The sequence below is a fragment of the Rhincodon typus genome, chromosome 20 (genome assembly GCF_021869965.1).
Source record: "Rhincodon typus isolate 14 chromosome 20, sRhiTyp1.1, whole genome shotgun sequence".
Lineage (NCBI taxonomy): Eukaryota > Metazoa > Chordata > Chondrichthyes > Orectolobiformes > Rhincodontidae > Rhincodon > Rhincodon typus.
Window position 1 is genome coordinate 33,999,332 of NC_063351.1, and position 24,054 is coordinate 34,023,385.

Below are 24,054 nucleotides of genomic sequence, written 5' to 3' on the forward strand. Positions count from 1 at the left end.
TATGGCTTATGTTTTTCTCAACCCTATTTTCCTGCCTTCTCCCTGTAATCCCTGACCCTCCTCACCAATCAAGAACCGATGTATGTCTTAAATACACTTGATGCCTTGGCCTCCACAGTCCTCTGTAGCAATGAGTTCCACAGATTAACCACCCTCTTGCTGAAGAAATATCTCCCCATGTCTGTTTTAAAGGGTTGTCACTTCACTGTAAGGCTGTGCCGTTGGGTCCTGGTCTCTCCTAGTAGTGGAAACACTTCCTCCATGTCCACGCTATCCAGGCTTCTGTAAGTTTCAATTAGATCCCTCCCTCATCCTTCTAAATTCCATCAAGTATAGACCTAGAATCCTCAAACACTGCTCATATGACAAGTCCTTCATCCCCAGGATCATTCTTGTAAAATTCCTTTATAGCAGTAAATGGCTTTGTGCATGGCAAATCGTGTATCACAAATTTGATTTGTGTTTTTTTGAAGAGTTGCCCGCATGGAATTTAGCAAGGCCATTGACAAGGTTCCGCATGGTAGCCTAGTTAGTAAAGTTAGATCGTATGAGGTCCAGGGAGAGCTAGCCAATGGATACAAAATTTGCTTGACGGTAGATGACAGAAGGTGGTTGGTGGTAGAGCATTGTTGTTCAGACAAGAGGCCTATGAACAGCAGTGTGCTACAAGGATCAGTGCTGGATCCACAATTCTTTGTCATTTAATTAATTTGAATGAAAATATAGGAGGCATGATTAGTAGGTTTGCGTATGACGCCAAAATTGGTGGTTTAGTGGTCAGTGAAGAAGGTATTTAGGATCTTGATCAATTGGGCTACGGGGCCGAGGAATGGCAGATGGAGTTTAATACAGATAAATGTTGCATTTTGGTCAAACCAGGACATGGCTTACACAGTTAATGGTAGGGCCCTGGGGAGTAGTGTCAAATAGAGAGACCTAGGGGTGCACGTACATGATTGCTTGAACGTGGTGTCACAGGTAGACATGGTGGTGAAGGTGGTGTTTGGCATGCTTGCCTTCATTGGTCAGAACACTGAGAGCAGGAATTGGGGCATCATGTTACACCTGTACAAGTCATTGGTAAGGCCACATTTGGAGTACTGCGTACAATTCTGGTCACCCTGCTATAGAAACGATGTTATTCAACTGGAAAGGTTCTGAGGAACGGTCACCCGAAACATTAACTCTGATTTTTTTCTTCACAGATGCTGCCAGACCTGCTGAGCTTTTCCAGCAACTTTGTTTTTGTTCCAGAATACCTGTTCCTACTGGGATCTACCACCAGCTGCTCCAAAACCCATCTTGTAGATATTCCTCAAATTCTTTTCTCTTTTTTGAGATCTGCAACCAACCTGATTTTGTCAGTCCACTTGCATGTTGGATACCCCAAGATAATTGTAATAGTGCCTTCTTTATTTTACAGATAAGTATAATGACACTGAGAATGTTTGAGCATCTATTACAAAAGCCAAATGAGCACATTATTTACAGTATGGTCTTAAGGAATTTGGAGGAACGGAACTATGTTGAGAATAAACCAGCTTGCCAGGAGGACAAGGATATTGTTGAAAATGGACAGATAGCAGGAGCAGTGTGAGTTGTTACTTGTTAGTTTTGTTCTTTTTCACCAATTTGTTAGTTCATTATTATATTAATATTAATAGTATTACTAAATGTATTGATGACTGCTCTTGTGGCTTAAAAGAAAAGGGCAGCAATATTGTCTAAATGCCGTCATTCTAAAAAGGAGCATTAAAGAAGGCAGTGGGTGTTTAATTTGTGTGCTTTTTAATATATCTTTAATTTTTAGTTGTCAATTTCTGTTAAAGCAGAAGTATTCAGTATAAAAGTATGTCTCTAAAGTCGAGTATTAGTCAGTTAAAAATATGTTCTTGGATCTTTTGGAGAATAGGTGTCAACTGCCTCATTTCAATTCTTGGTCAAAATTGCAGTGGAATGCTGCAGGTAATTTGCACAGAGCCTAGCCCCATAAACAGCAATGTATTAATTGACCAGTTAATCCATTCTTTTGGTTATATTCTTGGGGAGATTGGCATTGGCCTGAACACCAGGAGCGTTCTTTTTCAGATACTATCTCGGAATTCTATACATCTGTCCACGAGGACAGTTTGTACCTTTTTTCAAAATCTCATCTGAAGTAATACCTGTGACAGTTAACAAGAATATCTTCAAAGATAATGTTTGGAAACATCCTTGCTTAGCCAAAAAAAAATACTCGCAAGTGTAGCACCTCGCTGGGGTAGTGATCTGGAAATGAAGCCCTGCTATTCCTGGAGTCATCACAAAGTTAACAATTTTAAAAAAAATGCAGAATTCTCTGATTTCGCTATCCTTTAGAACCAAGTTGACAAAGCGTAGACCGTGTGTTTGCACTTAACAAGAATGCCTTTATTATAAATAAATAGATTGTAAATGCAGGTAAACCGTTATGAACCATTAACATATAATTCTACAAGTTAAAGTTCTTACCCCCTAATAAACGAACAATTACACAAATAGGCAGACACTCATACAAGGAAAAAAAAACCACGGTGTTATGGATGGAGGGAAAGATTGGGATGGCAGTTCAATGGTCTCTGTTCACATGTGCCTGAAATGGTCCTTTTGGTTTGTCAGGACATGTTGCTCCATAGTCGTCTTTCTCTAGCAACATTCACTTGCTCACTCGAGGAACAAGGTGGCTGTTTGATACTCATAAAGTCTCAGGCTTCCTGTTTAAGAGCTGCAGCTTAGAGTAACTGCTGAAGGAAAAATAAATTTGGCTTTCCTCAGGCTTAATATCTTGAGACACAAGACAGCTCCTGGCTTTGTAGAACTCTGATAGCCTCTCCTTGTGTTATTTGTAGCCGCAAGCTGTTTGGCTACCTGAGAACCAATCATATTACTGCCAACAAATGCAGAAATCTGAATAGTTCACAGGCTTCTTAAGGCCACTGGACACCAGTCCATAACCTAATCATTCCAATGTACTATGTGTGCTAAACACTTATGTTGCAATTATAAAACTACACAATCCATTGGGGGAGGTGATGGCCTAGTGATATTATCGCTGGACTGTTAGTCCAGAGACCCAGATAACATTCTGGAGACCCGGGTTTGAATCCTGCCACGGCAGATGGTGGAATTTAAATTCAGTAAAATATCTGGAATTGGGAGTCTAATGATGACCATGAATCCATTGTCGAATGTCAGAACCAATCTCATTCACTAATATCCTTCAGGGAGGGAAATCTGCCATTCTCACCTGGTCTAGCCTACATGTGACTCTAACCCCACAGCAATGTGGCTGACTCTTAACTGCCCTCTGGGCAATTAGGATTGGGCAATAAATGCTGCCTAACCAGTGACGCCCTCATCTCATGAATGAATAAAGGGAAAAATAATGTAGAATTGATGCTATATAAGCCAAATACTTTGAACACTTAAATCAGAATCCCATCCACCTCTGATCCGCTGATTAATTCTTGAATACAGCTTCCCGGATACCTTAGAGTTCTTTGGTCAAATGATCGTTATTCATGGTAGAGAATGATGGTGGGCTGTCAATGTCTGAGAAAGCATCTTGGAAGATCTAGGGATATCAACAAAGTTCACTGGCTAGCAATCGAAAGCAAAAAATCTTGTTGGATTATTTCTAGTGCTTCCATCTATATCACAGCTCAGATTAGCCTTCTCACCAAACAGAGGATCAAATTTGAGGACATTCTGATACAAATGGCTTATCTACTTATTGCTTGAACTCACTCAACTTTTGGGGAAATCAACACAATGATTCTTAAAATTTAATTTTAACACTTCTGTGTTCAACATGGTGGCAGAATAAGATGCTGCAGCCAGAGCTCCCCTGCTCTGCCCGTTTTCTTTTTTCCCTTTTTCTTCCCTCCTTTTCTGCATTTTTTTTTCAATTTTTGATATTGACTTAAATGGAGGAGCTGACAAGCCCCGGAGGCGAGTCCCAGAGTGGAGGCCAGCGCGGGGAAGCGAGTCCCAAAGCGGAGGCTGGCAAGGGGAAGCAAGTCCCAGAGCGGAGGCCAGCATGGGGAAGCGAGTCCCGGAGCGGAGGCCGGCGCAGGGAAGCGAGTCCTGGAGCAGAGGCTGGCACGGGGAAGCAAGTCCCAGAGCGGAGGCCAGCACGGGGAAGCGAGTCCCGGAGCGGAGGCCGGTGCGGGGAAGCGAGTCCTGGAGCGGGGGCCGGCGCAGGGTAGCGAGTCCTGGAGCGGAGGCCGGCACAGGGAAGCAGTCCCAGAGCGGAGGCCGGTGCGGGGAAGCGAGTCCCGGAGAAAACCTTAACTTGGAGCAGCTGAGATCTCGTTTGAAACAGACTGGAGGCTTCAAATGGAGTGGGGATAGTTGTTGGACTGGGGTCTGGTGTGGGCAGTCAGACCATGTGTGGAAGCCCCTGTGCTGAGCTACTGCAATGTAATGTTTATTTGTAATTTATTTATCTGACAATAATGTCTGTCCTTTCAACTATGTCATATTTCTAACTTACACTATGAATCACTGTAAAGTAATGCAACTACTTTTCTTTTGTAATTCCTCTTTTTGTACCTAAGATTTGTGCCTAGCTACTTTGTACCTAAGATGGCACCATAAGAAGTGACATTGTAAAACTTTTCATTGTACTCCTGTACGTCTGTACTTGAATACACATGACAATAAAGGATATTCTATTCTATTTTTCCTTTCCTTCACTGTTTTTACAACTTTGGAATCTTTTACTTACCTTCATTTCTTTTTCACAATTCTCACCATTTATTTTGGAATTAGGTGCAAGTTTTTCTTGAATTGGATTTCTGGGTTAGAGATTTTCAGCAAGATATATCTTAAGGTTAGAGGGAAAATGGAGTATCTCAAAACAGAAATTTCCACAAATAACTGTCAGCATAAATTGTGTCCGACATAGAATTAGATTGTGTTTGTATAATTGAAGTAAGTAAGGAATAAAGTCCTCAGTGGTCTCATGAAGTCAGTAGCTTTCTGAGAAGTTATCTTACCAACAGCACTTAAACAGGTCTGCTGTAATCTGAACTGTTCAACATTGCAAACCACAATGCAAAATACATGTAAAAATTAACTACATTCAGATTTTCCTCTTGATTATAAAAATAATATCAATCTGCAGTTCACTTAAGATTCTTTTTGAATAGTTTCACATAACCTTGAAGTTTCATTGCAAGCTTTTTAAATTTTGTTTATGTAACTTCATCATTCCACGCATTTCTCCTGATTTACATGAAAGTTGACTGTCTTTCATTTTGGGACGACAGTGCTTGTCGATGCACCATACAGTTGTGAACAGCATGACAGAAAACATGGTCCTGTTCACAGCTGACACCTAAATATCATCAAAAAATTGATCTTCTACCTTGTGTACAACACCAGTGTCAAAATAGGGAGACAGCTGCAACCCTCTACCAACTAGAAACTGAGCTGAGAATGCCTGAAGTCATTTTACATCAGAATTAGAAGGCCAGTACATAGATTTTCTTTCCTTAGTGGTAAATGGCTGCTCAACCAACCAAATATGTCACTTACTCTGTCAGGTTGGCATGTTATTATCATATTGGCATCAGTACAAGATAGAAAATTAATGCACTTAACCTAGAATGCTTTAATATTGCATAATGTTCATCTTATGAGATGTTCATAACAAAATAATGTTTAAAGAAATACAGGTTACTTGCACTATTGCCATCAGGAGTGACTGACAATAAGGTTGAATACCTGATAATATTCTTACCAGACAAAATCTATATTTAAAAGAAGACAACCTGCAATGGTATGTTGGGTATTTTCAGATGAAGTGAATAAAACAAGTAAATTCCACGTTTCCATTATTGTGATTCGCAAAATCCCAGCAGCAGTGCTGAGTGATTTTGTTTTGTAATGAAATATGCTCTACATATTCTAATTAAGTTTCATTGTTGTCCTGTATTCAGAGATTTGGAGGAAGATCCAATTTTTACAGATTTGTCACCTGATAACAGACTGCTGGGTTCCAGTTGGCTGACTGCTTCCCCACCTCCAACACCAGACCATACAAAATCTGATGGGAAAACAGAAGTTCATAAAATTGTAAATAGGTATGTTCAAAGATCAACTGTAACTTCGCCGAATTAAATGAAAAAATTATTTGGTCAGTGTGAAAGGTTTGAACGAGTGAGTACTGAATGCTTTCTCTTATGGATCAGGGTGTAACAGGCACCATAAAGCAAGCAGTAAAAGCGAGAGATTCTCTTGGTCACCCAGAACTCCACATGTGGTAGCTGCAGTGAAACAATGTGTAAGGGCTCCACATGCAGGTTCTTGCCAAGGTTATACTCCAACATGGCAAGCATCTGCTCACTTAGAGGAACCACGAGCAGAAAAAGAATAATGTAAATCTATTAATGTGGCTTAAAGAATTTGAACAGATGTGCACAGATATTAAATTTCCACTGGAGGACTCATTAAATAATATTGTAATTATGGCTTGACTTTGAATTGGATACAAATACTAATTTATGTGATGAGTTTACAATAAAGCATTTGTGCAGTTCCTAGCGTGACACTGGAATATTCAAAAACACTTGTAAATTGAAATACACTTACAATTGTGACACACAGGCAGCAACTAATTTGTGGACAGCAAGTTGTCATGCAAAACAATGGGGAAAGTGACCAGATAAGCAGCTTTAGTGAATTAGTGATAACATAGTGTGGAGCTGGAGGAACACAGCAGGCCAGGCAGCATCGGAGGAGTCGGAACGTTGACGTTTCGGGTCGGGAACCTTCTTCAGAAATCTCCAGCTCCACACTGTGTTATCTCTGACTCCAGCATCGGCAGTTTTCACTGTCTCTTTAGTGAATTAGTATTGTCCAGGACACACACGAACTCACATTGTTCTTATTAGCTGGTGATGTAGAATATTTTATATCCGCCTGAAAGCTTCAATGATGTTTTGAAAATTTAAGTTCCAAAATATCCAAATATCATCCTACTATACGGAAACTGCTTGGACTAATATTGTAGTAACGTTAAAGTACAAAATTTTGCCATGAATGATACTCAATATCATCATTGCATAATCATCATAGCTTGATTGCATAATGTAAAGTATTTGACTTTTCTGTTCTAAATTCCTCGAATGCTTTAGTTTCCTGTGTCTTGTTCCTGATGAAGCAAAGTCATCTTACTATGTGGAAGGCACAGGATATGATACCTACCTCAGAGATGCACATAGGCAGGTAAGGCCAGTAAGATGATTATCCTGAAAAGGTGAAACATTTAAGTCTTCATTCAAAGGGGTGTGAAAGTTTGGAATTTGCTACCGCAGAGAATGTGAATGCTCAATTATTGAATATATTTAAGGCCAAGAGAGACAGATTGTTGGTGTCTCATGGAATAGAATGGTATGGGGAGCAAGGGTGAAAATGCACTTCGAGCCCAAGATCAACCATTGTCATATTGAATGGCAGAGCAGCCTCGAGTGACATGTGGCCTTCTGTTCCTATTTCTTATGTTCTCAGCACATCAAATAATACTTGTGTGTTCTATAATGAGTGGAAATTAATCTGTTCCTAAGTGGTTATGTGCAGCATAAATAGGTAAAAACACTTAGTGTAGAGATCTTCTTCATAATATGATTGCTGGAGAGTCATTTGTGATCACATTACCCTTATTCAATTTTCAAAGGCTAAATCTCAAATTCGAAAATTTCTCTGAGCACTCTTAGCTTCAAAGTAATTGAATTCTGTGATTTCTACTCATTGATTGGACAGCAGTCTGTTAATGTAGTTGTTTTTCTTACCGGAATTCATTATTGCTTATTTTATTAACAGTTCCGGGATTGTTGTGGTAACTGTATGAGGTGGGACTGGCCTTCGATACCTAAACCTTTGGAGAAATGTAATCTGGAAACTCCTTTCTTTGAGGGACATTTTTTAAAAGTTCTGTTTGATCGAATGGGCAGAATCCTTGATCAGGTACTATAAAGTTTTGAAATGATTTTGATTATTTATGACAGAAAATGTATATACTTCAGTGCTCTAAAAATGTACTTGTTGTATTAAAAATGAAGATGACATGCCCTCTCTGCAGTGATTTACATGGCTGGCTTTTTCCTGATAAATTGGCCTAACCTACCCAGCTGTGTAAAGTAGTCAAAGATTCATTTTTGTATGGAATTAAAGTCAGAATTACAGTATGAAATTTGTATTATTTCACAATTAAACATCTGGTGATATGTGTTTCTTAGGTGAAGTTACTTTAAATAAACAATTGTTTATTACTGATATACTCATCAAGATGAAGATTTTCATGCTGGAAGTGGCATATTTTCTACTTTTTACCCAGTGACTGCATCAAGTTTGATGCAATTGAGGTGGAATGCAAAGTTCTGTTGTGTTACAGTTGATAGTAGTCCTTAAAATCTAACAGGTATGTCAGTGCAGCTTCACACTTCCATTACACATTGGATAACTCTTGAGAGTCGAGAAACATCTCAAAGATGACAGCTGAGAAACAGAATACTGCAGATGCTGAAAATTTGAACTAAAAGTAGAGAATACTAAAACTACTCAGCGGTTTGGGCAGCATCCGTGGACAGAGAAAAAGGATTCACATGTCACAGCATTGGACCTGGAAGAATTTCAATATCCAATAAGTTTTGAGCAAGGACTGGGTGGAACAAAAGGATGGCTTGTGATAACATGGATGACTGGAGAGATTTGAGTCAACACCATTAATCAACCAGAACTAAAGACATTGCCAGTGAAATGAGAAAAGAAGCAAAGGATGTGTCTATGGCAAGTGTGTTACTGTGTGTAAGCAAATAAAATAAAAAAGAGAAACTGAAACACGCAAAGATTTGGAAACAAAATGTGGTGCAGATAAGGAAGCAAAATGTGGTGGTGACCTGAAATTGTTGAACTCCGTGTTGAATCATGAAGGCTATAAGTGCTTAATTGAAAGTTGAGGTGCTGTTCTTTTAAGCTTCCTTAACCAAGGACAGAGATGACCATGTGAGAGCAAGTTCGAAAATTAAAATGACAGGCCACTGGAAGATCAGGTTCGTGCTGACAGACTGAATTAGGTATTCTGCAAATGTGCATTTGGTCTAGCCAGTGTAAATGAGACTGCAGTGTGTGCAGTGAATGCATCAGAAGTAACACATAAACTGCTTCACCCGGAAGCAATGTTTAGGACCTTGGATCGTGAGGAGAAAAGAGGTTAAAAAGTAAAAAGCAGATGATTTAGCTCTGGACTTGCTTGGAAAGATGCTGTGGGAAGGGAACGGGATGCTGGAAATAATTGAAGAGTGGACCAGGGTATCACAGATGGAACAGTCTCTTCAGAATGCTGAAATCATAGAATCCCTACAGTGCAGAAAGAGGCCATTCAGCCCATTGCCTCTGCACCGACCCTCTGAAGAATATTCTGACCCAGACTCAGTCCCTCCCATATCCCTGGAAAAGCCGAAGGAAGATATTTGGTGGTAGCTTCACATTGGAGGTGGCAGAAATTAGCTATTGAATACAAAGACTGGTAGGATGTAAAAATGAGGAAAATGTGTATCGTGTCATGGTTGAGGGAGGGAAGAGATGTGATGAGAGCAAAGGTGCAGGAATTGTAGTGAACTCTTTTGAGCCCTGTCAACCTTTGTGGGGTGGTGGAGAGAGGAGGAATCTTCAGTTAAAGATAAGGCATGACACCTCTGAATCGCTGGTGTGAAACCCTGTACAGGTAGTTCTGCTAGAACACAATAATTGCATTGTTGCGTGACATCCCGCAATAGAAAATTGCCATAGAAAATAGTGTTGTGGGGAAAGAAAGTTTGCGTTATCCAAATACCGTCCACTATTCACCAATCATGTTATATACCGTTTTTTATTAATTTTAAAAATGTGAAATTGCCATAGTACCAGAAGATCATAGGGCTGCTCTCATTAGAGAGACATGATTGGCAGTGGTTTAACTCGAGGAATATCATGTCCCGAGAGAGGTCGAGAAGGCAGGACCTTCAGGGTGACTTCAGTCAGTACAGCAGTTGAACCTGTGTTTTTGGCTTTTGGCACACTGCATTGCAAATCAGCCATCAAGCCACCTGAGCTAACTGCCTTCTAAATGCTAATAGTATCATGCTTCAAGGCAGTTCTGTAACATGCATATAAACTATTAGAAACAGTAATGAGACAAACCAAATAGAACATTTAATTTTTGATGTGATATAATTTTTTAAATTCACGATTACATGGCATTCTTTTATAAATTCTACTGAGTGCAAACAAAACAACTTTCAAGCAAGTATTTTAGGTAACACTGAACTGCATAATGTGGTTCATCTCTGTGATAACACAGTGTGGAGCTGGAGGAACATAGCAGGCCAGGCAGCATTAGAGGAGCACGAAGGTAATCTTTTTTTCTGAAGAAGGGTCCTGACCCAAAACGTCAACTTTCCTGCTCTGATGCTACCTGGCCTACTGTCTTCCTCTAGCTCCATACTGTGTTGTTTCTGATTCCAGCATCTGCAGTTCTTGCTATCTCCGATTGATTTATCTCTGTGCACGGTTTTACAGTTAGTATGGAATCCATAATCAATACATTTTCTTTCTCGTGCCTCCTTGTATTGGAGAACTTACAAGCTATTTGAAATGACTTGTATATTCTTACCTTCTCAAAATGCTCATTATTTGGAACTTTTTTCTCCTTTCTAGCCGTATGATGTGAATTTGCAAGTGACATCTGTTTTGTCAAAGTTATCATTATTTCCCCATCCCCACCTACATGAATACTTACTGGATCCTTACATTAACCTGGCTCCCAACTGCAGATCTTTGTTTTCTGTTATTGTAAGGGTAAGTACATAACTTGGCTGTTTCATATTGTTAGATGTGAAAATTATGCATGTTTCTTAAAAATCAGATTTCTTTTCATTTCTATTGGATATTTGCTCTTACTATTAATGTAAACTAGCTTTTAAAAGTACTGTAGAAACATGAAGGCTGTTACCGTAAATTCTCATGAATAAATTTCTAGGTGGTTGGCGATTTAATGTTGCGAATACAACGTATCCCAGACTTCACACCAAAGCTTTTGCTTGTCAGAAAACGCCTGCTGGGCTTTGAGCCAGATGGACCTATGTAAGTTCAGATTAATCAATGCTTCTGATTACTATTTTATAGTACTGATAATGTGCATATTACTGTAAGTGGGAAATTGGTAGATGCCTAAATCCAGGATGTTGCAACAGAGCCCTCTAAATGGAATGTATATTCCTTGGGTCATTCCAATTTCAGAAAGCACAAGACTCAAACTCAAATAGAAAAATGTTGTTCATGCCTGTGTATAGCCTATAGTGCCAGAACTAGTTCTTCAGCTGTGGATAGTGAGTGTAATCACATTTCCTTTCTTTTTCTTAATGACCTTTTATATTTTTTTTAATGCTTAACCAATCCCTTTCATAGTAGTCAATAGGCATTTGTAATAAATCATTCCATGTTCTAATAATTCTTCGTGAAAATAGTTCTTAGTTGTCACTTTCATTATTCCATGATAATCTCCACTTTTCCTTGTTGTCAATTCACCAATATTTAATTTTACCCTGTTGAGACCTTTAATGATTTTGACAGTCTTAGTCAGATCTACCTTCTGTCAGTGGAAAAGGTATTTTAAAAAAAAATTATAGTCCCATTTTATAGCCAGTTCATTGTTTTTTGAAATGTAGTCACAGTATTGCATCATTAACCATCTTGTATTTTCTTTACAAGTGCTTAAACCTACTTCTCAATCTACCATGCTTCCTGATGCACCATGGGTTTAGGAAGGGATGCAGTCATTCCTCCCATGCCTCCTTTAAAAATTTCATTCACAACCTGACCTTTAATTTCTTGGGTTTTTTTTCCAGTTTCTTTAACATTGGACACTGTCCAGTTCTTATACACAATTTGTAATTGCAAACAGTTTGGAAAATTGTTATTTTGCTCTCCAGCAGCCTCAGGATTCAGTATACCATCTATGATTGGTGAACTAATTTTAAATAGCTTTATTTTGAATATCACTGTCTACCAATGGATCTTCCAAATTTGGAAACACCTACCGTTTGGCTTTCATATTCTTTTAAAGCTGAGTTCAGTCCTTCACTCACATAAAAGTATTGCAGTTGCTGGAGATCTAAAACTAAAGCAGAAAGTACAGGAAAATCTCAGCAGGTGTGGCATCGTCTTTGGTGAGAGAAACATGGTTAACATTTCAAGTCCAATAACTTCTTCAGAATTGAAGAGGGATGGGCATAAAAAACATCATCCTCCTTCAGTTCTAAAATGGGCATTGGACTCAAGACATTAACTCTATTTCTCTGTTCACAGATGCTGGGTTTCTTCTGCACTTTCTGTTTTCATGTTTATCCTTCCCTCCTACCGGATGATGTCCATCATATTTAAATCTCTCCTCTTACTTTTTAACTGTTTCACTTCTGGATTAACTGACTTGTGACTTGAACTCAATTCATTGTGTTGCATCTTCCTGAATGCAGACAAAGTTAACGCTCAAAAAAAAACTTGGTTTTAATTATAAATGACCTGCATCTACAGATAAAGCACAGAGGGCAATTAAATTAATGAGAGCTTCTTGATGCAACATGTTGAACGCCCATTCATAGAGGTCTGGCTCCTTGCAATCAAATAAAGCGAGAAAGCAATGCAACCATTCAGTCGACTTGCCATTCTCACTGCAATACAAATACAAATGAGGAGTAATGGGTTTGGAAATGTAATCTGCAGATTTTGAGAACACCATTTGATGCATGTCACTGTTCGGCTCTAGAATGAGAAGTTGCAATCAAATCAATCCAATCAAGACTCACATTGAGTTTGTGATTCATTAGTAGCAAACTTTTTTGCCATGTAGCAATTAGATTGCCATGTAGCAATTGCTCTTTCTAAAAAATTTACAGAAAATATAATAAATTGCGCACCTTCCTTTTCAGTCATACTTAAACTATTTGCCTCTCAATTTTATCCCAGTTTATCTGGTTCTGATACAGAAAATAAGATGTGATCTCTTTTCAGTTTTATTGTCTATTATTTGGTTGTTTGTATTATGCTTTTGCAGTATTAGAATAACAGTTTTTGACGGAATGCACGGAATTTGACTTAACCTATTGGCCTACTGCTAAATTTCATTTTTTCAAATGTTAGGATTTAATCTTGTATGTTGAATTGGATAATAAACACGAATAATATCAGATAAAGTATACTTTCTAAAGCTAATTTGTTTTACTTTTCTCCCCCTCCCTCCCACAGCATTGACCATATGACTTTGCTGGAAGGTGTAATTGTGTTGGAAGAGTTCTGTAAAGAGCTAGCAGCAATAGCTTTTGTTAAGTTCCATGCTTCTACCACACCTTAACCATTGGCTGGATTCCATACAGAAGCATCCTATCACCACTTCAGTTTTACAGGCCAGCTTCAATGGAAATGTTTGGAACAACAAGGCCATCTTAACTGTAGCACACTGTGTATCCGTGTCTTGGACATGGATAGGAAAAGGGAAATGTGCCTAAAAATGGGGCAACTGATGCAGTTATCTGTAAAAGATGGAAGACAATGTCAAAAAGAAGAGTAATACTTTGACATTAATATTGGAAGGTTGTTTTTCAGTTAACAGCAACAACCTCAAAATGTTGTATATGTTACATTTTACAGAAAGAAGTAGTAGTTTTCCTACTTCTGATCCCTTTTAAAATCATGATCTTTACTCTTGATAAAGATTGTTCTCAACATGTGAGAATCGGGTGGGCAAAGGTCAATATCAGAAACGTTTATCAGTATTTTAGCAAATCAAAGAATTATTTAAGTAACAAAAGCTGGGGTGCTGATCTGAAGTTATTGTATGTTTCTGTGCCTTTGAAAAGGGCAACATTAAGTGTTAAGTCATGTTAATATTTTGTCACTCTTCTCTTCCTTTCCTCACCACTTCCAAACAGCCCAGAAGCCATAATCTCTCAAACTTTGGCTTTTGTGTCTGTTTCCGAGCCTTCATACACATAGCAGGGAATCGCCTCCATATTTGGATGCAAGTCTAAGCTTAAGTATTGTATACTTGCGCAAAAAGTGGTGTTTCATTTATGGTTAATGCTCCATTTCAAGTGTTCACTCTTAACAAGTACTTAGTGTTCAGCAAAGCTGTAATAGAACCAAATTTTTCAGTCTAATATTTCATTACCCAGTATTAATTAACCATTTAAAACAGACCATCACCAATATTTTTATTATTAAAGTAGGAAAACCATAGATATTTATAAAGCACCAAACGGCGTACCTATATCAAGTTAAATTGTTCAATATAATTCACATTGGATGCCTGAAATGACTTGGGGTTGTTGTGCAATGATTTAATGATCTCTTTACGATGCTTCATCACCAATGTTTGTTACAAATTATGTATTAAGTTCTGTATTTAAACTTCTACTAAAATAGTACCAATGGTGCATCTTTTCTATTTTCATTTCGTTTATAGAATGTTAAGGTAAAATAACAAAGCTCTTTTTTATAGTTAACAGCATTGGAGCTTTATTGAACATGGAGTACTAGTTTATAATAGGTGCTTGAAGTGTTGGTTTATGTTTCTGTAAATAATACTTATTTGTAATGTATTTGTGCATTACAAACCAAATATCTTCAGAGTTCATTGCATTTAATGTCAGTCTTCCTCTTTTTGTTTATAAGAGTGCAACACTTTTTTTGTGTGCAATATAGAAGCTGTATTACCTCGGATGCAGCTTACATGCAACACTTCTGTCATATATAAGAGAGACTTATATATCGATCTGTGCTTGCTTCTACTGTCACTATGTATATGGTAAATGGGTTATAACCTGCCTAATTTACATTAAAAATACATTCAGAATTTTCCTGTTGAAGGAATTATTTATTTTAGCACCCTCATATCTTTAGCACTGACTACAGATGATCTAACACATGTTAACCTCCAGTGTAAATGTAGTTTTTGAAGTGTATTTGGGCACAATAGGAAAATTGATATTTAGATCACATGTCCCTGTGGTTCTTGGAGCAACAAGGCTGAGTTAAATGTTGGTTTACCCTTGCTCCATTTTTAGTGGCCTTCAGGTAATCATATTTGTGTTGAAAAAGTGCAATGCCACCTTCAATCTAAACAACAAGGCATTTGCTAGCTACATGTAAGCTTTATGGGGATGATAAGTTAATCTGTATATAGAAACAGCAGGGAGAAAAAGTTAACAAATTTATTAGCTTAAGCCTTAACCAGTCTTGTAAACTATCACCATATTTTTAATCTCTTCTTCCTGTCCAAAGTCCTTTAGTATGTTGTTTTCCAAATCTCCTGTCAATCTTTCTCAAAACTCCAATGACATTTCCATCCTTGGCACACCATGGAAACAACCCTTGTCAAAGACACAAATGACATCCCCCTTCTCCAACACTGTCTTCCAGCTGTATGGGACTGCATTCACCTGGATCTATTCTTGTTATCTCATTGTAGACATAGTACCACATGGAATAGCCTCTCTTCCTCCTCCAACTGCATTACTTCTTGGTATCTACCTTTGAAAACCTCCTATTTGTCATCTACATGCTACCACTCAGTGATATCATCCAAAATCACAATGTTAGTTTTCACTCGTACTCTGGCACCCAACATTATTTAACCTCGAATCATTGCTAACTTATCAGACTTCTTATCTGATGTATCAAAGGACAAGAAATTTTCTCCAGTTGACTGCAAGCAAAATTGAAGTCATCGTCTTCAAACCCTGCTACAAACTCAATTCCCCACTTCCTAATCCCACCCCAATTCCTGGCAACATTCCACAAACTTGGTATTACATACGACCCTGAAATGAGCGACCAACCACTGCACCATAATGAAGACACCCCTCTGTAACATCACCTGATTTTGCCACTCGCTTTGCTTGTTTGCTGCTGAAATTGGCATTCCATATTGTATCTCCTCTAAACATGAGGTCATCCAAAAACTCTACTACCTGGGTCCTTGCTTGCACCATGACCCTTTTGCTAATCACTGGCTGTGTTTGTTGGCCTTCACGAGGTGCTAGTCAAGCAACACCTTGACTTTAAAATTCTCAGACTTGTTTTTAAATCCCTCCTAGCCCTGCCTCTTCCAATCTCTGTAATCTCTCCCAGCCCCACAAACCTCCAGGTTATCTATTTTAATCTAATTCTTGCTGGTTGGACATCTTCAGTTTTATTTGCACTACCATTGTTGACTAACCTTTCAACTGCCTTTGCACCATCTAGAATTCCCCCTCTGACTCTGTACTTCTGCTTTAAGGCGCCTCTTAAAACCAACCTCTGACTAAGCTCTTGGCTGTCACCCTTAATGTCAATCTATATGCTGTAGTTTGTAATTTGGTTTTATAGAACATCTATGGAGCACCTTGGGACATGAAAGGCATTATATAGATATAATTTGTTATTTTTCCAAGCCCGTAGTCATGTTGTTGATATGCAGTTCCATTCATTTTTCAGGAGAATCATTGTCCTTCATTTTTGTTAAATCTTTGCTGTGGAATGAAATGGATTTTACATATACATTGCAATGTTTGTCAGCTATGACCATGAAGGCTTTTCATTTACTAGGGATCCCCATGGATAAATTAGTTATTGAATTAGTCTTTCAGTCTAAATACAAGTGATTTTATGATTCTATTATTTTTCATCTTTTGTGCCCCATAAGAATTTGTCCAGTTTTCTGTTTTTAGTTTTGTGTGAATGTGAGATTTATTGCAGGGTATATAGTTATCTTTTGCTTCATTTTTAATTTTTGTCTGCATCATTTTTCCTCTTTCCCCAGAAATTTCAGGTATTGCATTCATAAAGTTGTCAACAAATTTAACATTCAACGTATTAGTGCAGAATTGTAGTGTGCATATACTTCAGAGAACGTACCACCAAAAAGAAATTGAAATATGATTTAGTTGTCCATGCAAACTATTCTGTCATTGATTGGCGTATGTACATTCCAAGGGTCAGCTCGTTCAAGAAGGGAGCTCACCATCACCCTCTCAAGGGCAGTTAGGGAAAGCAATATATGCTGGCCATCCCAGCGATGTCCACATTCCTTGAATGAATAAAAACAAAATCTATGGAAAAAGTGTTTTTGATATTCTTTTGCCATTTGCAGCACATGTAAAGTAAGTTGTCCAGCTTTTTGTTTAGAAATTATGCTGGGCCCAAACAGCCTTTTCCATAAAAAATTGACAAGGAAACCTGAAGTTGAGTTGTCCTCATTCTTTGATTTTAAAAAGTGCTGCTTACACTTTTGGAGAGGATTGTGTTGGTATTTTGATTGTGTAGGGCTGGCCTACATGGTGGTCATCTTTTTTATGATCTTGTTCATATGGGCGTTCTTGCAGTAATGCTGTTAAAGATTGCACAAGGTCAGCAGAGTTGAAATTGTTTTGCCTTGAATACGTTGGAAGGAATATTCTGCAAAAGCCTACAGGTTTGGTAAATTCTGTTCAGTGTGTGAAGATGCTTTTATTCAAAGACTGAAGAAAACCTATTGTCAATATTCTGTAGACACATGACCGATGAAAATTGTACGATTAGGAGAAAGAGGAAACAGAGACTTCAACAGCTAAGGTGCACTTGACAAAATAGGAATTATTTTATAGTCGCTGACCCCAGAAATATTAGGAAAGACATGGTAGTTTAATTCAAGATATGTCTGCACATTAGTTTCAAAAATGTTCAACATAGTAGTCTTGTCTACTTCTTACTGATAAGGTAACAACAGTGGAGATCCAGCCTATTATCCTGTCTGTTTTATTTGTCACACTCTAGATTTTAGGATGTGTTCTGAAGTCAATGTCCTATCTATCTATACAATAGCCAAACCTGAGGATGTAAGAGTCCATCTGGCTATCATACTGGATGCTACGAGCTGGAACATGCTCCTGCCTTAAGAGAATGCACTGAAAAGTTCAAGTCGATCTTGTATTTGTATACTTTCCAATACACAAATTCTATACAAAATGCCAATATTAGTGGTTCACCTGGTGATTTACTGTTCTTTAGTTTCATTACGTCTACTCAAAGATTTTAATGAACTTCTTGAGAGTCAATTGGATTTAGGAGAAAGCTCTCCAGGATTGAAGTTGTGCCTAACATAAAGGAAGAAGGATGTGGTTGTTGGAGGTTAGTGATCTCCACTCCTGCACATTGTTGCAGGAGTTCTTCGGAGTGGTGTCTTAGGCCTAAACATCTTCAGCTGCTTCATCAATTACCTTCTGTCCATCATACGATCAGAAACTGACTTGGCTGCACAATGTTCAAGATCATGTGTTCAGATACTGAAGCAGTACACGTCCAACTACAGCAAGACTTGGTTGATAACCAGGCTTTGGCTGACAAGTGGTAAGTAACAGTTGTGCCACACAAGAATCAGAAAATGATCATCTTCAACAAGAGAGAATCTAGCCATCATCTCTTGACATTCAATGGCATTATCATATTGGAATCCCCCAGTATCAACATCATGGGACTTATTGGCATTAAACTGGACCAGCCATATAAATGGCTACAACAGCATGTCAGATGCTAGGAATCCTGCAGCGAGTAACTCACCACCTGATTCCCCAAAGTACACGTTGGGAGTGTGATGGAATACTCCCCACTTGCCCAGATGAGTGCACCTCCAACAACACTCAAGAAGATTGACATCAGGACACGAAAGTCTGCTTGATTAGCATCGCATCCATAGATATCTGCTCTCACCATCACTCAATAGCAGCAGTGTGTACCATCTGCAAGATGCACTGCAAAAATTCATCAAAGTTCCTTTACGCAGCACCTTCCAAATTCATGACCACTTCTATCTCAAAGGATATGAGCAACAGATACCTGGGAGCACAACTACTAACAAGTCTCCAAGCCACTCACTGTCTTAACTTCGAAATACATCACCATTTCTTCAGTGCTGCTGGGTCAAAATCCTAGAATTCCATTCCTGACAGAATGTTGGGTATACCTACACCAGATGGACTGCAGCAGTTACAGAAAGCAACTCAACATCACCATTGTGCTTCCAAATGTATGGTTTGAGAGGGAATGAGAACTTTTCTGCATTGATCAAAAGCTGCAAGTAAGAAATATATTGCAGTAGATCTTGATGGTCTGTTATCACTGGTAGGTGTTTGTGAGGACAAATCTTTATAATGATTGTTCCGTCCTTTGAAACAAATGGTATCTCCATGGCACACTGAATCTGTCATCCTGTTGGTCTACTCTGCCAGACAATTTCCGGGACATATTAACCACATATACTTTGTAAAGTTACTCAGAGATAGCAAGATCTGCAGATGCTGGAGTCAGTGCCAATACAGTGTGGAGCTGGAGGAACACAGCAGGTCAGGCAGCATCAAAGGAGCAGGAAAGTCGACATTTCGGATCAGGACCCTTCATGATTTTCCTGCTCCTGTGATGCTGCCTGACCTGCTGTGTTCCACCAGCTCCACACAACTGATTTTGTAAAGTTAATTATTTTCAGCTCCTTTCTCAATGTGAACTGGGGACACTAGATATCTCATTAGGTAAGGCTGTTTTAGTAACAGGACTTTTCAAGAGTGATGGGGTTTTAAATATGAAAAACAAAAGGTGAAGGTTAAAAAATGTAGTTGATATTTGCAAAAAATAGAGAAAATGCTGCAAATATGTAGCAGGTCTGACAGTACTTGTGGAGAGAGAAATTGCCTTTCATCTCAACTGTAGGTTATCCATGTCTGATTATTTTGACAATTCAATTTCTTATAGAAAACCTTACAAGTCATGTTCTCAGAAATTTAAACATGTTAGCTAAGTTCTGGGAGAACAACGTTAAAACCTTGAAGACACTGGCAGGTTATGAAAGGAATATTTGGGAAGTAATTCTGTAAAATTGTTCCGGTAATGGAGTGATGCTGACAATAATAGTAATTTTTCCTCAGTGTAATTTGTTGCTTTTATAACAGACTGTTGCTCCAGTGCCTATCCTTGACAATTTGTAAAGGATCTATTAGTGCATTTTGAAGAAGTCTAGTAAAGGATCAAAATACTTTTATCGTCAAATGGAATTACAGTCATGGTGTCATACAGCATGGAAACAAACCCTTCTGTCCAACTCATCTATGCTGATCAAGTTTCTGAAACTAAACTAATCACACTTGACTGTTTGCCCCATATCCCTCTAAACCTTTCCTATTCATGTACCTATCCAAATGTCTTAAATGTTGTAACTGTACCTGTATCCACCACTTCCTGTAGAAGTTCATTCCCCACACACACCACTGTCTGTTTAAAAAAAAAAAGTTGCACCTCCTGTCTTTTTAAAATCTTTCTCCTCTCTCCTTACAAATATCACCCCAGACTTGAAATCCCCACCCTAGGGAAAAGACATCTGCCATTCACCCTATCTATACCCGTTATGATTTTATAAACTTGCTTTAAGGTCACCCCTCATCTTCCTATGCTCCTGTGAAAAAAGTCCCAACCTTTCCAGCCTCTCCTTATGACTTAAACACTTAATTCTTGGCAACATCCTGATAAATCTTTTCTGAACCCTCTCAAGCTTAATAATATCCTTTCTATAACACAGCAACTAGAACTGGTCACAGTACTCCAGAAGAGGCCTCACCAATATCCTGTACAAGCTCAACATAATGTTCCAACTCCTATACGCAAAGCCTGAGCAATGAAGGGAAGTGGGCTAAACGCCTTCTGAACTACCCAGTCTACATGTGATTCAAACTTCGAAGAATTATGTACCTGAACACTTAGGTCTCTCTGTTCTACAACACCAGTCAAGGCCCTACTTTTAATTGTATAAGTCCTGCCCTTGTTTGGTTTACCAAAATGCAATGCCTTACATTTATCCAAATTAAACTCCGTCTGCCACTCCTCAGCCCATTGACCCAATTGATCAAGATCTTTTTTGTTATCCTCATTAACCTTCTTCACTGTCCACTATGCCACAAACTCTGGTGTCATCCGAAAACTTATGAACCATGCCTTGTATGTTCTCATCTAAATCATTTATATAAATGACAAACAAAAGAGCACCCAGCACCAGTCCCTGTGGAACACCACCAGTAACAAGCCTCCAGTCTGAAAAACAACTCTCCACCACCACACTCTGTCTCCTGCATTGTAATAGCTATTGATGCAATGCACTGGGGAGGAAGACTAATCTGCAAAATAGAATACCAAATCTGAATGATTCAAGTCCCAGAATCCATTATGTGGAGAACTGCCTGTTATTAAATAGCTGTAATCTAAAGGTAAAAATCACCAATGAGAAATTTGTTTAACATTAAGTAACTGTGAAGTCCATTTGTCGCAGTGTTAGTCATTATTCAGTGGCTTTAATAGATTTTTAAAGTATAGTTTTGCATTATTATTCAGAAAATGTTTTATCTTTTTTTAATAACTAAATATTTATTTGTCTAATAGAATGAAATGTTAACTGTCTATTTTGTATGCATGCAAATATTCAGAATATACTCATTCAAATATTAGTTAGCATTTTAATAACTTGTAATATGGTTGTAATTAAGTGAAGATTGCAAAGTTATCTGACAAACATGTAACTGCCAACTTATTCTGAATATGTCAGAAGGTTTTATTCTGATATGTTCACTAGATGGCAGCAAAAGCTGTAATTGCAATTTTTCTCTCATGCCTGATGATTACATACTGTAAATGTCCTTAAGGAAGAATAAACTACAGAAACCACAATCCCAATCAGCTATTCATTACCAGATCAACTTTTTTTTAACGAAGTCCAGCTAGATCACAGAATGAAATGAAAAAAGAAAAAACTGTAAACTCTGGTATTATGGATGGAGTATGGGGACTGTCAGTATGTGACAAAGAAGAACTGTGTTTCAGATATTGCCTTTTTGTCAAGCATTTACATATTATGCATTTCAAAAACTGTTTTATTGGCTGTGAATCACTTGGGATATCCTTAGAAAATGAAAGTTGTGCATTAATGCACATCCTTTTAAAATTAAGAGCTTACTGGCATGATTCTACACTTTAAATACTATGTAATAGCTCGACCGTAACAACATGGGGGAAATAAGAGCAAAAACAGAGACTGAGCTGAGATTATGACAAAGACGGAGTGCAGTTCATGCACATACTTCCTATCCTGACCTCTAATTTACCATGTATTATTTGCTTCTTCAAGGACCAGAGCAGATACTTTTGCCCAGCACAGTTAGTTAATGTTATTGATGATGTGATTCGGAGAACACAAGAGAATCAGTGGGAAGTGCATGTTGGCATAGCTATTTCCACAGCATGGTAACTGTGACTCATGCTTCTGTCTCAGGTTTGTTCACCCAGTCATCCCAGTGATAAGTGCTGACACAGGTTCAGATCTGGCAGAATGGTAATGGCTGGAGTTCACTTTGACAGTACACTTTCACAGTGCAGTTTCTGAGAACAGAATCAGCAGTTGAATTGGAGAGGTGGCACCAAGTTGTCCAGGTGCATGCTACAGTGATGCAGACACAATGTCAATATGCCATGAAGGTAGAGACAACCACCTTTTGTCATTTTTCTTACTAGAAGCTCACTATTTACATGCATCAATTCTTGAGAATCCAGCAATGAAGTAACTATTTTCCCAAAATCAAGCTGTTTTCAGTAAAATTTGTCATCTTCCAATTACGTGCCATTTTAAATTCTGAGTAACTGGTGAGAGACCACTGTTCTGTCTACGTTCTTTGTGGTTACAAGTTGCAGTCTCAGTGGAGTCTGCTTACCATATGCGTATTTGATTTTGTCAACTTGTACCTAAGGCCAATGTTGGGAGTGTGTGCAGCTAAATAATAAATAATGTGAATAAAATTGATGTTTAAGAATTACATTTTTACATGCAATGACTTTTTTGTACTCAAGAATGCAAAGTATGTTGAGATATTTCACAATGTTAAATGTGCAACATAAATGCAAATAGCTGCTGCCTCCTAAAGATCTAATGAGTTTGAAAAATTTTGACTGACTGAAACCTAAGAATTGCCTTTGTAGATTTGTCTATGGGACTAGTTGTTACAAATTCAGGCACATAAGACAGATAAGTGAAAAAGTCTGGTCAATGATATAAATTTAAGTGATATAGATTAAAAGGAGGATGAAGTTAGAGAGGTTTAGGGTGTTAATTCCAGCGCTTTGAGTCCAAGCAGTTGAAATCACAGCCATCAATAATGGAGTGACTAAGGGTGGTGATGCAAAAGATGTTTCTCTCTCCAAAGTTGCCCCTGACCTGAGCATTTTCTCCTTTTATTTCAGATAAACTGTATTTCATTAATAATGTACCTTTGACAACACTACACTTGATTTTGAAATAATGATCGATGACATGTCAACATTTCTTGCAAAGATTAATTTCGTTATTTTTGACACACAGTTGCATCCTATGAAAATATAAATTGCTGCTTAGCAGAGGGTACTTACCATTGCAAATAAGAATCTAATGGTATCAATCTTTAGCTGCAAGATGAATGTCTTATAATCAGAGATGTAAACCTTTTAATGTTTTCCTTGGTGGGATTAGGGCCATAAATTGAAACTGAAGACTGACTTTCCTGTCACATGCATGGTTGATTGACAGCTGAGCCTTTCTCTGCTAAAATATGCAATTACCGTTGATTGCTTTTGGCATGTGAGTCTGTTGATGTTAATGTAATTGGACTTCCAAAAGCGCGCTTGTATACAATTATTTATGTGATCAATAGTGTTACTAATAAGTTGTGTAGTAAATTCAGATATTTTACTAAAATATTTAGTTTTTTTAACCTTTTGGTCCCTCAACTACATTCACCTCAATTTAATAATGAACAAAATTATTTGTTTGGACAAAAAGGTTATCTGCTTCATAGATGTGGTTCATAATGGTGATTACGAAAGAATTGCAAAAGAATTGGTGTTTATATGAATAAACTATGCATTTATTTTTGTAACATTAAAGAGATGAATTTCTGCAGAGCATCTGCTTGTGACCTG

General features: G+C 38.1%; 1 protein-coding gene across 1 annotated transcript in view; it reads left to right on the forward strand.

Annotated features, from left to right (window-relative positions):
- fhip2a (FHF complex subunit HOOK interacting protein 2) overlaps positions 1 to 14,915 on the forward strand; it is a 57,227-nt gene extending 42,312 nt beyond the window's left edge. The window contains exons 11-17 of the mRNA XM_020529092.2: positions 1,424 to 1,593; positions 5,964 to 6,107; positions 7,161 to 7,251; positions 7,846 to 7,989; positions 10,720 to 10,860; positions 11,042 to 11,145; positions 13,306 to 14,915. Of these exons, the coding sequence (XP_020384681.1) occupies positions 1,424 to 1,593; positions 5,964 to 6,107; positions 7,161 to 7,251; positions 7,846 to 7,989; positions 10,720 to 10,860; positions 11,042 to 11,145; positions 13,306 to 13,411 (900 nt within the window). The 3' untranslated portion in view covers positions 13,412 to 14,915. The remainder of the gene's footprint in view (positions 1 to 1,423; positions 1,594 to 5,963; positions 6,108 to 7,160; positions 7,252 to 7,845; positions 7,990 to 10,719; positions 10,861 to 11,041; positions 11,146 to 13,305) is intronic.
- Positions 14,916 to 24,054: the final 9,139 nt, after the last annotated feature.